Here is a 12613-nt window from a genome sequence, read left to right as displayed (position 1 = left end):
GTGTGAAATAGTTTTCTTTAACGTCCGCTTCCACCCAGGTGATATCGCAGACAATTACATGTTATATATACATAGTGAGATATTGACAATGTGATTAGTGGAAAAGGGGTAATTAGAGTTTTTTTTATGTACAGACGACAATAGGTTACAGGGCAAGACATGAGATAACAGGTGCAAAGAATAACGAAGTGCCAGTAGACAATGACAAACAGACGAATTATAATGAAAATAAAATACAGAAGGTTTATATACAAAAACAAGTAACAGCTAATTAACAATTATTCTATAGGGAAACTATTTAATATAATATTAGGTCAAATCACCGATAAAGGAATAAGAGCTTACGAAAACATATACACATAATATGTAACAATTAAAGATACATTATGTAAGATTTAGATAAAGAACTAGCCATTCTTGCTATAATAGTTCGAAAGTAGCTAGATGATGTAAAATGAATAATTTGAAAAATTCATTCAAATTACTCTATTGCAAGCGAAGATATTAGCCTTTGAAGGTTTGACAGACGTGCGCAATAATTTCAACCACCGTACTGGTTGATCGAAGCTAAATCTCGGTCCTCCATATTTGATTAAATCAAAGTATCGCTGAACCATTCTAATCTGTTTAATATCGCAGAAATCTGATGCCATAGAGAGTTCATTAAGGCCTGGATCAGTTAATTAATGTCTAATTAATACTTTAGAAAACATTTCAGGCCTAAAGAAAGACCTGCAAATAGGCAGATTTAGCTCTTGTATAATGCATGTTTACTTATAACCATTAAACTATTTGGGGAAACCACTAATCATAGTAAAGTTACAGCTCAAGGGGAAACTTATAATAACATACAAAATAAATAACATCTAATTTCAATTCATTCAATTTTCTTTCAAAATGTTTATTTCGTCAATTTGGAAACTAAAGTTAGCATAAACAGACGCCGATTATTAATAATTAACAGCATGCTAAAATAAGCAACTATCTAATTGAAAGGTGGCGCCAAGTCAGTAAAATGTTTTGTAGCAACGTGTCTTAGACCTTTCAAATTAACTACACACAGCGAAACATATACACGTAGTTGTTCAAAATGAAATGAAATGATGTTGTTAAAAGAAACCAAACAGGTTGTAAAGCAATCGGAACTTTCGTGTTTTAATGATAAAATCTTCCAGTAAGTAGACAGAAAGACTAGTAAACGCATACAATCTCGGGGATGAAACCTGCTCTCTGACAGATAGAGCTGCCATTTTTGATATATACATTTTGAGATAGATTGAAATGATTCTCTGATAGATTGAACGCACATGTTTGTTGAGTGTTACTACCTCTATAGATAATCATAAATATTCCAGGTGCTAGTTGGGTACTGCCAACTTAATATGCCATGTTCAGACAGCACCAAACGGTTAATATTAGACCAGACGTGTTATGGCAGATATATAGCGCGATCTTCTTCAAAATACTGATGAAATTGTTAAAAAAATAAATAAATAAATAATCTTAAAGATACATTCCCGGGTACAAACTGGATGATTTGATGATATATTTGGAATAAAAACATATTCAAACTAATTAATTTATTATAATTTTGCTTCAAATCCTTCTCAAAACATTGAAATTGTCAGGGAATAGCGGCTATAAAAAATAGATCAAAAGAGGTCATGTTTTCGTCACGTGACACAACGGGTGCGAGGTCGGAGGAGAATTCATTGCATATACACAACGATGTTGCCTTTATCGCTGACTATTTATTACAAATATCGAATCATAATTAAATTATCGGATTATCTACTGCCCGCGTCTTTTTCCGTCATTTTTATCTCAGAAAGTATTGTACGTCTATCTCTTCATAAAGGTTATCAAAATTGTACATCAAGCGCTCAATCTCCGCGTGCAACCTTCGACGTCACTCCTAATCGTCGGGCTGTCGATTAGGGAAACCCGTACATTTTTGTCCTGTATGTGCTCCATTAGTGTTTTTCAGGGAATCCATTATTTTTCTAGTAAGGTTAGATATTTCTTCTTTCCATATATACCAAAATTGCCATACTTTTATTGAAAATAAACACCCGATAAATACTTTTCTTGGAACGTAGTTTTAAAGAGAGAGAGAGAGAGAGAGAGAGTTGCTCTAACAAAAATATGCATGCGTCATGTAATGTGTTATTAGTGACATTTTGTCCAGACCGCGGCGTTCCCGATGGTTCAGGATCCCGATTGCTAGGTATCGTATTCTAAACAAGCGACAAACGCGACAGATTCGTAACATCCGAGGGGGACGGGGGGGTGGGATGGCTGAATGGTTAGCACGTGCGCGCTGTATTGAGTCAACTGTCATTGAGTCAACTGGCGTGGTTTCGATTCCCCGGTTGTACGTGACAAGGAGTAGGGTAGCCTGTACAACCTCGTGGGTTTTCTCCGGGTCCTCCGGTTTACTCCCACTGCTAAAGATTTCTATGAAAATAAAATTGAACCATATGTTAGTCCCGAAATGACCTAGTTTGCGTTGAGTGGACGTTAAACCCCATTTTTCTCTCTCTAGACGCTAGAGAGGAAATGTAATGAAATGGGGTTTTACTGTTCTGTACCGACTTGCCTAATTTAGACGGACACCACAGAGTAGAATATATTCTTATTCTTAAAGGCCCAATACCACTCTTGTTGTAACCGAATAATATGTCCCAATCTTTATTCTGGTCAATAAATTATATTATTTTACAATATTCCGATTAATTGATGATACAAATTTCATCTTAACACACCTAATTTAAAAAATTGGAAAAATTCAACTAACTGATTTGAAAACCCTACCGTAAACCATTCCAAATGTGACTTGGATTTAAAAATAAGATTTAATGGATAATTTACACAACAGGTAAGACACTAAGAACATCAAATTTAGAATAAGGCTATTTTTTATTTTCTGGAGCTGTCGAGTCAGCAAGAGTGTTATTGTCCCTATAAAGATGTTCAACTTCTCTTAGGAACGAAAAGGTGTTAGACACGTAGCGGAATAATAAGGCACCATGGTTAATGCCTGACCGACGTTAATAACGACTATTTCAGTCTTCAGAGACAATTAAACATTTCATAACTGAATAATTTAAAAATAGATCGTCTCACATGGGGGTTAATTTGAATTTTTAATCCAATAATCGTATATATCGTGTGACTTTCACTTAGAACTAACAGGAACCATTTCATTAAACAATAAAGCAAAACCAGGGGTCACCAAACTTTTTTCAAAGTGGGCCAGATATTACTGAAAGAATGCCGAGCGCGGGCCGGATAAATATTTTGTTCCATACAATACACTGGATACTGAATACAGTGAATATACACAAAAAACATAAAGATAGTCATTCTATTTATTTATCAATACATGAAATATACAAAATAATAAAAATAATGAAATATTTTAAACTTACCAAGTTTTTTTTTCGAGCATGCATAGGAAATGAAATGAAATAGGGTTTAACGTCCTACTGTTCTGCTCCTAAACTGGGCTAATGAAGACGGGTATACACCATACAGTGTGCTATGAGGGAAATTTTTCCCGGGCAGCGGCGCTACGGCCTACTCTTATATCGAATTCCAACTGCCAAGGGATCTTTTACGTGCACGCCAATGTGTACACGGGACCTCGGTTTTTCGTCCCATCCGAACGACAAGACAGCTGTCCTTGTCAGGCCTTCCGAGCATGCAAAGGTGGGCCGAACAAAATGACGTCGCGCGGGCCGTAGTTTGGTGACGCCCGAATTAGACCAAATGCAATACCACAATCGTAAAGAGACGTTGTCATACTCACAAAAATATAAACGTCACACGAAGACTCCAGTTATCAAAATCTCACGCCCTTGTACTCTAAACTCCAAGGCAAAAATGGAAACATAAAAACAATTTCTAATTAGCACACGTATAATGGTTAACGTGTGTACAAATTTTAATATGAAATGAAATGAAATGGGGTTTAACGTCCTACTGTTCTGCTCCTATACTGGGCTAATGAAGACGGGCATACGCCATACAGTGTGTTTTGAGGGAATTTATTTCCCGGGCAGCGGTACTATCGCCTACTCTTATATCGAATTCCAACTGCCCGGGGATCTTTTACGTGCATTCCAATGTGTACACGGGACCTCGATTTTTCGTCTCATCCGAAGGACTAGACAGCTGTCCTTGTCAGGCCCTCCGTTCTGCACCACTTGATCGGTTTATCAGATGTCGTCTGGAAGGACAGACGGACAGTCGAAGCTCATTTCATTATCCCTCAGTATAATTAATTTTGAATAACGTCTGAATCGTACAATTATCGATAATACTAGTTAGTACTGATCTAATTACAGAGTAAATCATTTTTCACGGAGTCTAGTCGTTCGGATGGGACCAGAAATTGAGGTCCAGTGTACACATTGGCGTGTACGTAAAATTAACAGTTAAACCCCAGTTCATCTCATTTCGTTTCGTTAAGTTTCCTTGAAGTCTCTGACAAATATGTACGATTAATGCGTCTATTACGTAAGTGACTGGATGTCAGAATTTCTCAAATATTTTGTACAATTCAATTTGCACTTCTAGGATGTAACTATTCAAATCCCGTAAACTCGAAAATTGTTTTTTTTACGAACCGATGAAGATCCGTTAAAGCGATAATGCCTATTTATGATTAAAATCAAGTGTCATCTTATAAATCACGCCATTGCATTTGACTGGAGTTAAATATAACGTCAAAGCATAAAGACTACACCGTCTGTAAGAGCCAGGACATGCGCAATTTGCATTAGATAAAATCGTCACCCAAGAGTTATATTGTTCTATGTCCATTTTTTCAAGTTTTGAGAAAAATGCCATTGAAAATGTGGTGTTTCAATGCCGAGAATTTTACATGCGTATTTATGTCAAATTTTGCTTAATGACAGGCAATACTAACATAACGATTGTTTATGGTGTGATTTGAATCTATCATCTTTTTTTGAAAAAGGGGGCCACATTCCATTTTTGGTAAAGTGGAGATAGAACAAAAAAATTTTGAAATTTTAACAAAGAGTAAGTTCAGATGAGAAAAATTGTTCTATGTCCAAGGGAAATTTTACATTTAACACTGGAATAGAATCGTATGTGCTTTTATAACGCATACCCGTATAAATAAACTACTTTCACGAATCTGACACCTTGACACAAATATTATCCTATAAAATAGTCTTTCTGAGCATGGTAACATGCCCATATTGGTCGATTTGGTCTAATTAACAAAGCGAAACAATATGGAAATAAGCACAGCTTATGGTTCTAACCTTTTCAAGTTATAGAGAGAGAACTTAACGTCCACACAAAACAAACTATGCCATTTCGAGACTAACATATGATAGACTTTTATTCTAATAATTCACTTGCACGTAGGGGTCTTTATCAGTGTGACGGAACCGGAAGACCCGGATAAAACCCAAGAGGTTGGGCAGGTTATTCTACTCCTTGTCTCATAAAAGCTTGAGTCACTTGACTCAATAATGCCAGGCCTTATGATGTAAAGCACATGTGTTAGACCAAGTTTGAAAGGGAATTTGTCAAAACCCTGATGTCAATGACTTTCTGTGTCATATAAATACAAGCACTTACCCTTTATTACTAAAGTTGTCAAAACAACTCGCTCCTGTCTTTTTGTTTCCAAGGTAATAAAGTTAATTTGTGATAATAATGTTGAAATACCATGAAAAAGTTATACAAGATGAAGTAACACCAACAACAAAGTCTTTATTATTGATAACATATTTTCATCTCGAAATATTCATAATCTAGAGAGAGAGAAATGGATTTAACGTCCACTCGACACAAACTAGGTCATTTCGGGACTAAGACCTGGTTCAATTTTATTTCAATAATTAGCTTGCGCTTAGGAGTCTTTAGCAGTGGGAGGAAACCGGAGGACCCGGAGAAAATCCATGAGGTTGCACAGGCGAGCCTACTTATTCATAATCTACAAATAGCCTTAACATACTGTCGATCTACAGCAGGCATAAATTTTAACATTGCAGTAAGGTCTTTAATTTTATCTTGACTAAGTAAAGATCCACTTGATATCGGAATACTTTTGATTTTTGGCAAAGGGCTCAATAGATTTGGATTAATATTTCTCTCAGGTCTACGATCAACTATTCTTACTTCAAGAAAGTTTTCCGTGTGACTTGTTTTATATAAAACATGGTAAGGATGGGTTGAAAGGTACATAATTTGTTTAGTTTTTGTAAATGGTATATCACTATATTTATACAATTTGCTAACTGATTGATAATCAAAAAAGTGCTCATGTCTCATCTGCAGAACAATGAGTGGGTGCTTGCGATTTACAGATGGTAATATCCTCATTAGGCTAACTGGACTGAAAACTTCACATTTTTTAAGGGTGCGTTCAATAAGACTATGTACTGCATCTACCTCTTGTATAGAGCTATGACCTGGCTGACAGAACTTTTGGGTTATTGAATTAACAAAGGGATACCTCTTTAAAAAATCCTTCAGTGCCACGCACATTATTGAGTTTCGATTCTGAGCTACACATGAGTCAGACCACAATACGATATCTTTAACATCAGGATGTCGTCCCATTACTTTCTCAAGAATGCGAATTAGAGAGGACGCAATATCATTGCCTGTACGACCTGATAAACCTTCACTCCAAATGGCACAATAACCATTTTTGTCAAGAGAACAATGAGCAGTGAGGTTGTATACTGAGAGTTTTCTTCTGTAAAAGAAACTGGATATATTAGCTCGTGGAAGGGATAATACATTTTCTAAATCAAAACAAATTATAGCCCTTTCTTTATTCACCCTATCATTATCTCTTTCTACTTTTGTTTCAGTTTTCATCCGTAGGTGCTCTTCAAACTTTTCTTTTTCTTCATCACTAGCATCAGCATTATTTCGAAATTCTTCACACTTGTCACATCGATCCTTCTTTGGTTTTAAGAATTCAATATTATATTCATAGTTGTAAATGTGTCTATACATATGCTCCTGTACAGGTACAATGGTTCTATCGTTACAGTACTCCTTATACATTTCATACAGTATTTTCAGGTTAATTGTGGTTTCAAAGTATTCTTTTCTTGTAGTAGAACGGCAGTAATGGGACTCTACTCTTGGTATTGACATTATATGATCATGCACACTCTGTTTTCTATCTTCAGGTATTACACGTTTTGGGTGCTTACCTTTCATTGGTGAACGGGGAATCAGTGTTTGATCTTGTCGTACATGGTCATAGAAATAGGACACTCGTCTTTGACTAATATCCAAGGATGTCAAAAAATACTCCTTGCATACTCTGTGTCGAACACCACCTACTTCAAAAAAATAGAGGAAGGAATATTTTCTACGTGACTGCTCAGAAAGGGTTCTAGTTCTTGCTTTTACTCGCCTTTCTGTAAACTGTGCATAAAAATGAGACTTTCTATCATCTGGCAGTTTCCAAAAATGATTGTGGATAAAATCTCGTTCGGCATCACTGATAACCTTGGCACACTGAAATTTGCAGTTACCCTTACAGTCCTTCTTAGTTTTAACTTGTCTAGCTCGTTTAATATTTCCCTTAACGTCTTCATATTCTTTTCCAGACTGACAGGCTCGTCTACTTATATTAGCCTTCCATGCTGCTGGGTCACGTTTTCGTTTCCTACTGAGTCTCTTTGATCTGGAAAAATAATTAGAAATGTAAAAGTAACATTAAACTAACACTATACATAAGGCCATTAAATCTTAATCCTTCAGTGTACACAAATTTAATATTGTTCCATTTTTTCAATTCAGTCAATACACAAAATCTTTCACCACCTTGAAATAAGATATTATACTGACTAGTTGTTCGGATGGGGGGAAAACGAGATCCTTTGCACACAATGGCGTGCACGTTTAAGAACCCTTAACAGTTGGTATTCGATATACGAGTAGGTCGTAGCGCCGCTGTCTGAGAAAAATCATCCTCATAACACACTAGATGGCTTATGCCTATCTTCATTAACCCAATCAGTGCAGAAACGTAGGACTTTAAACCCCCATTTCATTTCATTTCGTTTACATTGATTTTAGTTTCGGAACTAAATATTCTCGTGCCTATATGAACTTAGATAACAAAATGAAGGAAACGCACATTTTGTCTTCATTTACAGAAGTTTCCGGGTCTGTTTCTGCAACATCATTAACTTCAAAGGTTGGGTCAGCTACCTCATCATCAATGTCCGAATTTGTATCTGATGAACTATCGGACAATACCCTTAATTGGGGTGTAAGCTGAATTCCAATAGGAATAAATTTAACAGTATCAGACCTAAAATGAAACAAAGTATAAAATTTGACATACAACAATGAATGACAGATGAGAGAAGAATTAAAAACCTATGTCTACGCGCCAAATGGAAAATAAGATGAAATTAGATTTAGATTGTTCTATCTCCAAGGCCACACTAATCAGGGTGTTTTGGGTATATTTTAATGTTTTAATTGTTTCTAACTTTACAATTTTAGTGACATAGGTTGTAGTTTTCAAATGTACTCACTCTTTCTTGTTTATAACATCATCTTCTTCATCGTCCTTCAAAACTTCATCAATGACCTTAGACAAGTTAAGCCTAGCAGGCGCCATTTTGGAAAATGATCACGTCACTGTTTTGGGGCAGTGTCATTGGATATCGGACATAGAACATTATAACTCTAAATTTTGCTTTCATTAATGAGATAGGACAATAAAATTTTGTGATTTACTCCTATAATTCTTTAAAATCTGACCTTGTAATTTGTTTTCTGTAAAATATTGAAGTTACTTTAATTACTGGTTATAATAACTCCATTTCTTCTAAAAGTGGAGATAGAACACTTTAATTCTGAGGTGACGAAATGTTAAGTTGCCCACGGCTTAATTCACGCTAAACTGTATTCAGGTTGATTATTTAACATTTAATTAAGAAAACAAAATCAAAATACCTACGCTGGATAATCTCTCCCGTTTGGATTCAATCGCATTAAAGATAGGCCCATCTCCGCAACCGATAAAAGATGGCGGGGTCTTGCTAGTGATTCCTATTGCTTAAGTGGGGGTGGATGGCCGAATGGTTAGCACGTGCGTGCTGTATCATAAGGCCTGTCATTGAGTCAACTGGTGTGGTTTCGAATCCCCGGTTGTACGTGACAAGGAGTGGGGTCGCCTGTCCAACCTCGTGGGTTTTCTCCGGGTCCTCCGGTTTCCTCCCACTGCTAAAGACCCCTACGCGCAAGCGAATTATTGAAATAAAATTGGATCATATGTTAGTCCCGAAATGACATAGTTTGTGTCGAGTGGACGTTAAACCCCATTTCTCTCTCTCTCTCTCTCCTATTGCTTAAAATGGCGGATCGAGACTTCAATAAAAAGTAGGATTAGTTTGTTTGAATCTCTAAAGATCGATTATCGATCCGTTATTTTGTTTTAATCTATTCATCATCAATACACAGCCTAATCTTCCTAGTCTTGTCCACACGTTAACCCTCTTTGTGTCACTTGTTGAAATAGTGGTAGGAAAATTATGTCCTTTGTATAGAGTAACGTTTGGGGTAATACATTACATGTGTGGTTGAACATTTCAAAAATTTGCATTTTTGACTAAATTTGGGCATGTAACCATATGGCAACAATGTGTATTTCACGTAATATGTGTTTGTGCCAAATGGCCACATTGCTTAATTTGGTACTGAAAAACTTTATTATAAAAAGGCTTTAAATATCAGAGGGAAACTTTATTGATGTCTTTGACACTAACAATATTCATGAAACACATGAGTTGAATACTTTTAACATTCAATTGATTGTATGAAAGTCCACAAAACAGTTTGCGTACATTATTCAAGCAAAGTACAACACCACACTTTGCACACTTTATTTATACGGGACCAACCATGTTTACACTGTTTGCACCTTCCCTTATCACTATGTGATGGCCAATGACCAACTACATCATAACGAACATCATCTACAGGCCGTACCATTATTGGTCGTCGTCATTTATTTTGGGGTTGTTCATCTCCTTCAAAAGATGGCCGACCCCGTTTTGTTACCTCCTTTTCTACCAGAATAAGAGCCTTAGCAATATTTAACTCTTTCAAAGATTTGGTGTACCTAACATTTAGCAAACCTGCATTCCTTCTTGCAATAAACCATGAATTACAAATGCACATATCAAGAACATAGGCAAACAACCTCAGATAATTGGTTCTGATGTAGGTCCCATGTTTGCTAGATTGTTTGATATCTGAATGTTGAAACCGGAACTTGCTGGATGCAGGTGATTATCGTTTTGTTTCTTGTGGCTACGCTCGGCGTGCGCGTAAACTGCAGATGGCCATGTGGATCCAGATCACCAATTATTCCTACTTCGTCACAAGGGCCAAAGTGATTTTACTCTCTCTCTCTCTCTCTCTCTCTCTCTTCCCCATTTTTCGCATGACCATCTTTGTCGACTTTTTGGTGAAGAATCGACGAAAAGGGTTTGAATATATATTTTCTGCCAGGTTTTGGTGAATGGTAATGATTTTGAGGCGGAAGGATACGAGAGTTAAGAGGTTGGTTAGGTTGAAATGAAGGGCGGAAAATTGCATGTTCATTGGTCCCTACTTCCAGCTATGTATCTCAAGTTTTTCATGATGAACCTCATACGTGCTTTTGAGCAAGAGGTTACCTCATGTTGCTCCATCTGTTCTAGAAAGCGTTCATTTGAGAAAAAGTTAGAGTCGGTCTAAGAGACGAGAATTAACATTAAAGTCAAAGGGGAAAACATTGGTGATCTGTGGCCATATTGTTAAGATATCAATTCGTTATAAGTTTACACACCATCACTCGGTCGCAGCAATAGCTACTCTTCGGTTAATTCTGATATTTTCAGCGTGTCTGTCCTTAACTTATATTTACCCCTTTAACAGTGTACTATAGTATTCTGATTTATTTGTTCTTAGCTGACACTTTATTAACTCAACCGTAGTAGAGAACATAGGAAATCCTTTCAGAGGATGAAATGGAATCACTGTGTGTTATTGGGTTACCGAGTAAAGTAGCTTCAAGAATCACCATGATCTATCGCCCAATCATCATCACTCTGTCAACAAGCATCAACTCAAAACACTTTATAGCAATTAGTAATCTGGTGGACATTTTATTTTCGTCATAAGGATAAGTCGATATTAGCCGTAATCATGACAGGGGGTGGATTAAGTCCGCTGCTTTTGAAAGACGTGTAATAGTTTATGAACAGGGGAGGTAACGCTATCGATAAAATACTTTTAATAATAAAGTGCACACTTAATTGATATGCAATGAAATGTGGTGGAGTTTAACGTTCTACCGATCGTCTCGACTGGGCTAATGAAGACGGGCATACGCCATACACTGTGCTATGAGGGAACTTTTGCCCGGACAGCATACGCCATACAGTGTGCTATGAGGGCAATTTTGCCCGGGCAGCGACGATATGGCCTACTCTTATATTTAATTCCAAATGCCAAGGGATCGTTTACGTGCACGTCAATGTATACACGTTACTTCGGTTTTTCGTCCCATCCGAATTCGGCGTCACTCGACTGTAATTCTGTCAATTTGGTAAGTTCAGGGACTGACTATTAAGGTGAAGATCGGAGTGGTCTCCTCTTATCAGAGTTCGAGAGGGGAGGGCCTGCCAAGAACAACGTATCGTCGTGCTGATTCGATATAAAACCAAGGTCCCGTGTAGACGTCCATGTACGTTTAAAAGAACCCTTGGCAGTTTCTAAGTGTGAGCTGTATGGGCAGAATTATCCTCCCTAGCAATACGTGTCGTAAGAAAACAATGATTTGGGAGTTGTAACTGTTATAGGGTGTATGCCCATCTTCATCACCCCGGTTGGTGCTAAGTACTGGGGGCTCTTTGAAACTTTACCCCCCCCACCCAATCTACTGCAAATAAATGTCAAGTGGTTTCAAGCGGTGTTTAATAATAATTCTCCAAGGCTTGTCCATGACTGACTACGAATCGACTGTACAGCCCAAAATTTCTGAGCGCAGGGAGAAAATTTGGTATCTGTGCCCCAATGGGATCGTCTTCTCATGCTAAATCAGCGGTCAAAACGACCCTGTTTCATTCATTTTCATGTGTATTTGTATTTGTATGTCATGCCATTTATATATAACTTGCCGTCACATCGATTGCAGAAAACCCCCGACACATGTAAAAATATTTCTTCAATGAAAAATCAAAATAATTCTAATTTACTTTCATGCTTTTATTAATCAACTTTTGTTTAGATAAGATTTATGTTATTTTGTTGGCGCGAATTATCGCGTGCATTCGATTATTATCAGCTCCCGCCATTTCAATGTTGTACCTGATGTATGAATAATAGAAAAGATTTCATGTGGGGTTTTATTTTCGTTGGATTTTATGGTCTGTGTAAATCGAGTAGGGATTGTAACTAGACATGCAAACTGCACATTATTGACACGACTTAAAACACGTTCATCTCATTTCATTTTTTATACCTAGTCATTATGAAATCCGGTTACTGATCACTAAATAGCATCGAATCGTTTATCTTCGATTAGATGCAGTAATTTACG

At 36.9% G+C, this 12613-nt stretch overlaps 1 protein-coding gene across 1 annotated transcript; it reads right to left on the bottom strand.

Moving 5' to 3' along the window:
* Positions 1 to 4800: 4800 nt before the first annotated feature.
* LOC130012334 (uncharacterized) lies at positions 4801 to 8871 on the bottom strand. The gene is made up of 2 exons (XM_056100033.1): positions 8150 to 8871; positions 4801 to 7693 (listed from the first exon to the last, which is right to left on the bottom strand). The coding sequence occupies exon 2, from the start codon at positions 7219 to 7221 to the stop codon at positions 5971 to 5973; it is 1251 nt and encodes a 416-aa protein (XP_055956008.1). The 5' UTR covers positions 7222 to 7693; positions 8150 to 8871; the 3' UTR covers positions 4801 to 5970.
* Between the last annotated feature and the right edge of the window lie 3742 nt (positions 8872 to 12613).

This window comes from Patella vulgata, chromosome 3 (genome assembly GCF_932274485.2).
Source record: "Patella vulgata chromosome 3, xgPatVulg1.2, whole genome shotgun sequence".
NCBI classification, from domain to species: domain Eukaryota; kingdom Metazoa; phylum Mollusca; class Gastropoda; family Patellidae; genus Patella; species Patella vulgata.
The sequence above is the reverse complement of the archived record's forward strand: the minus strand, read 5'-3'. Positions and strand labels throughout refer to the sequence as shown.

Excerpts from the sequence above, each read along its gene's own strand:
- LOC130012334 (XM_056100033.1), bottom strand. The coding sequence starts at position 7,221 with ATGAAAGGTAAGCACCCAAAACGTGTAATACCTGAAGATAGAAAACAG.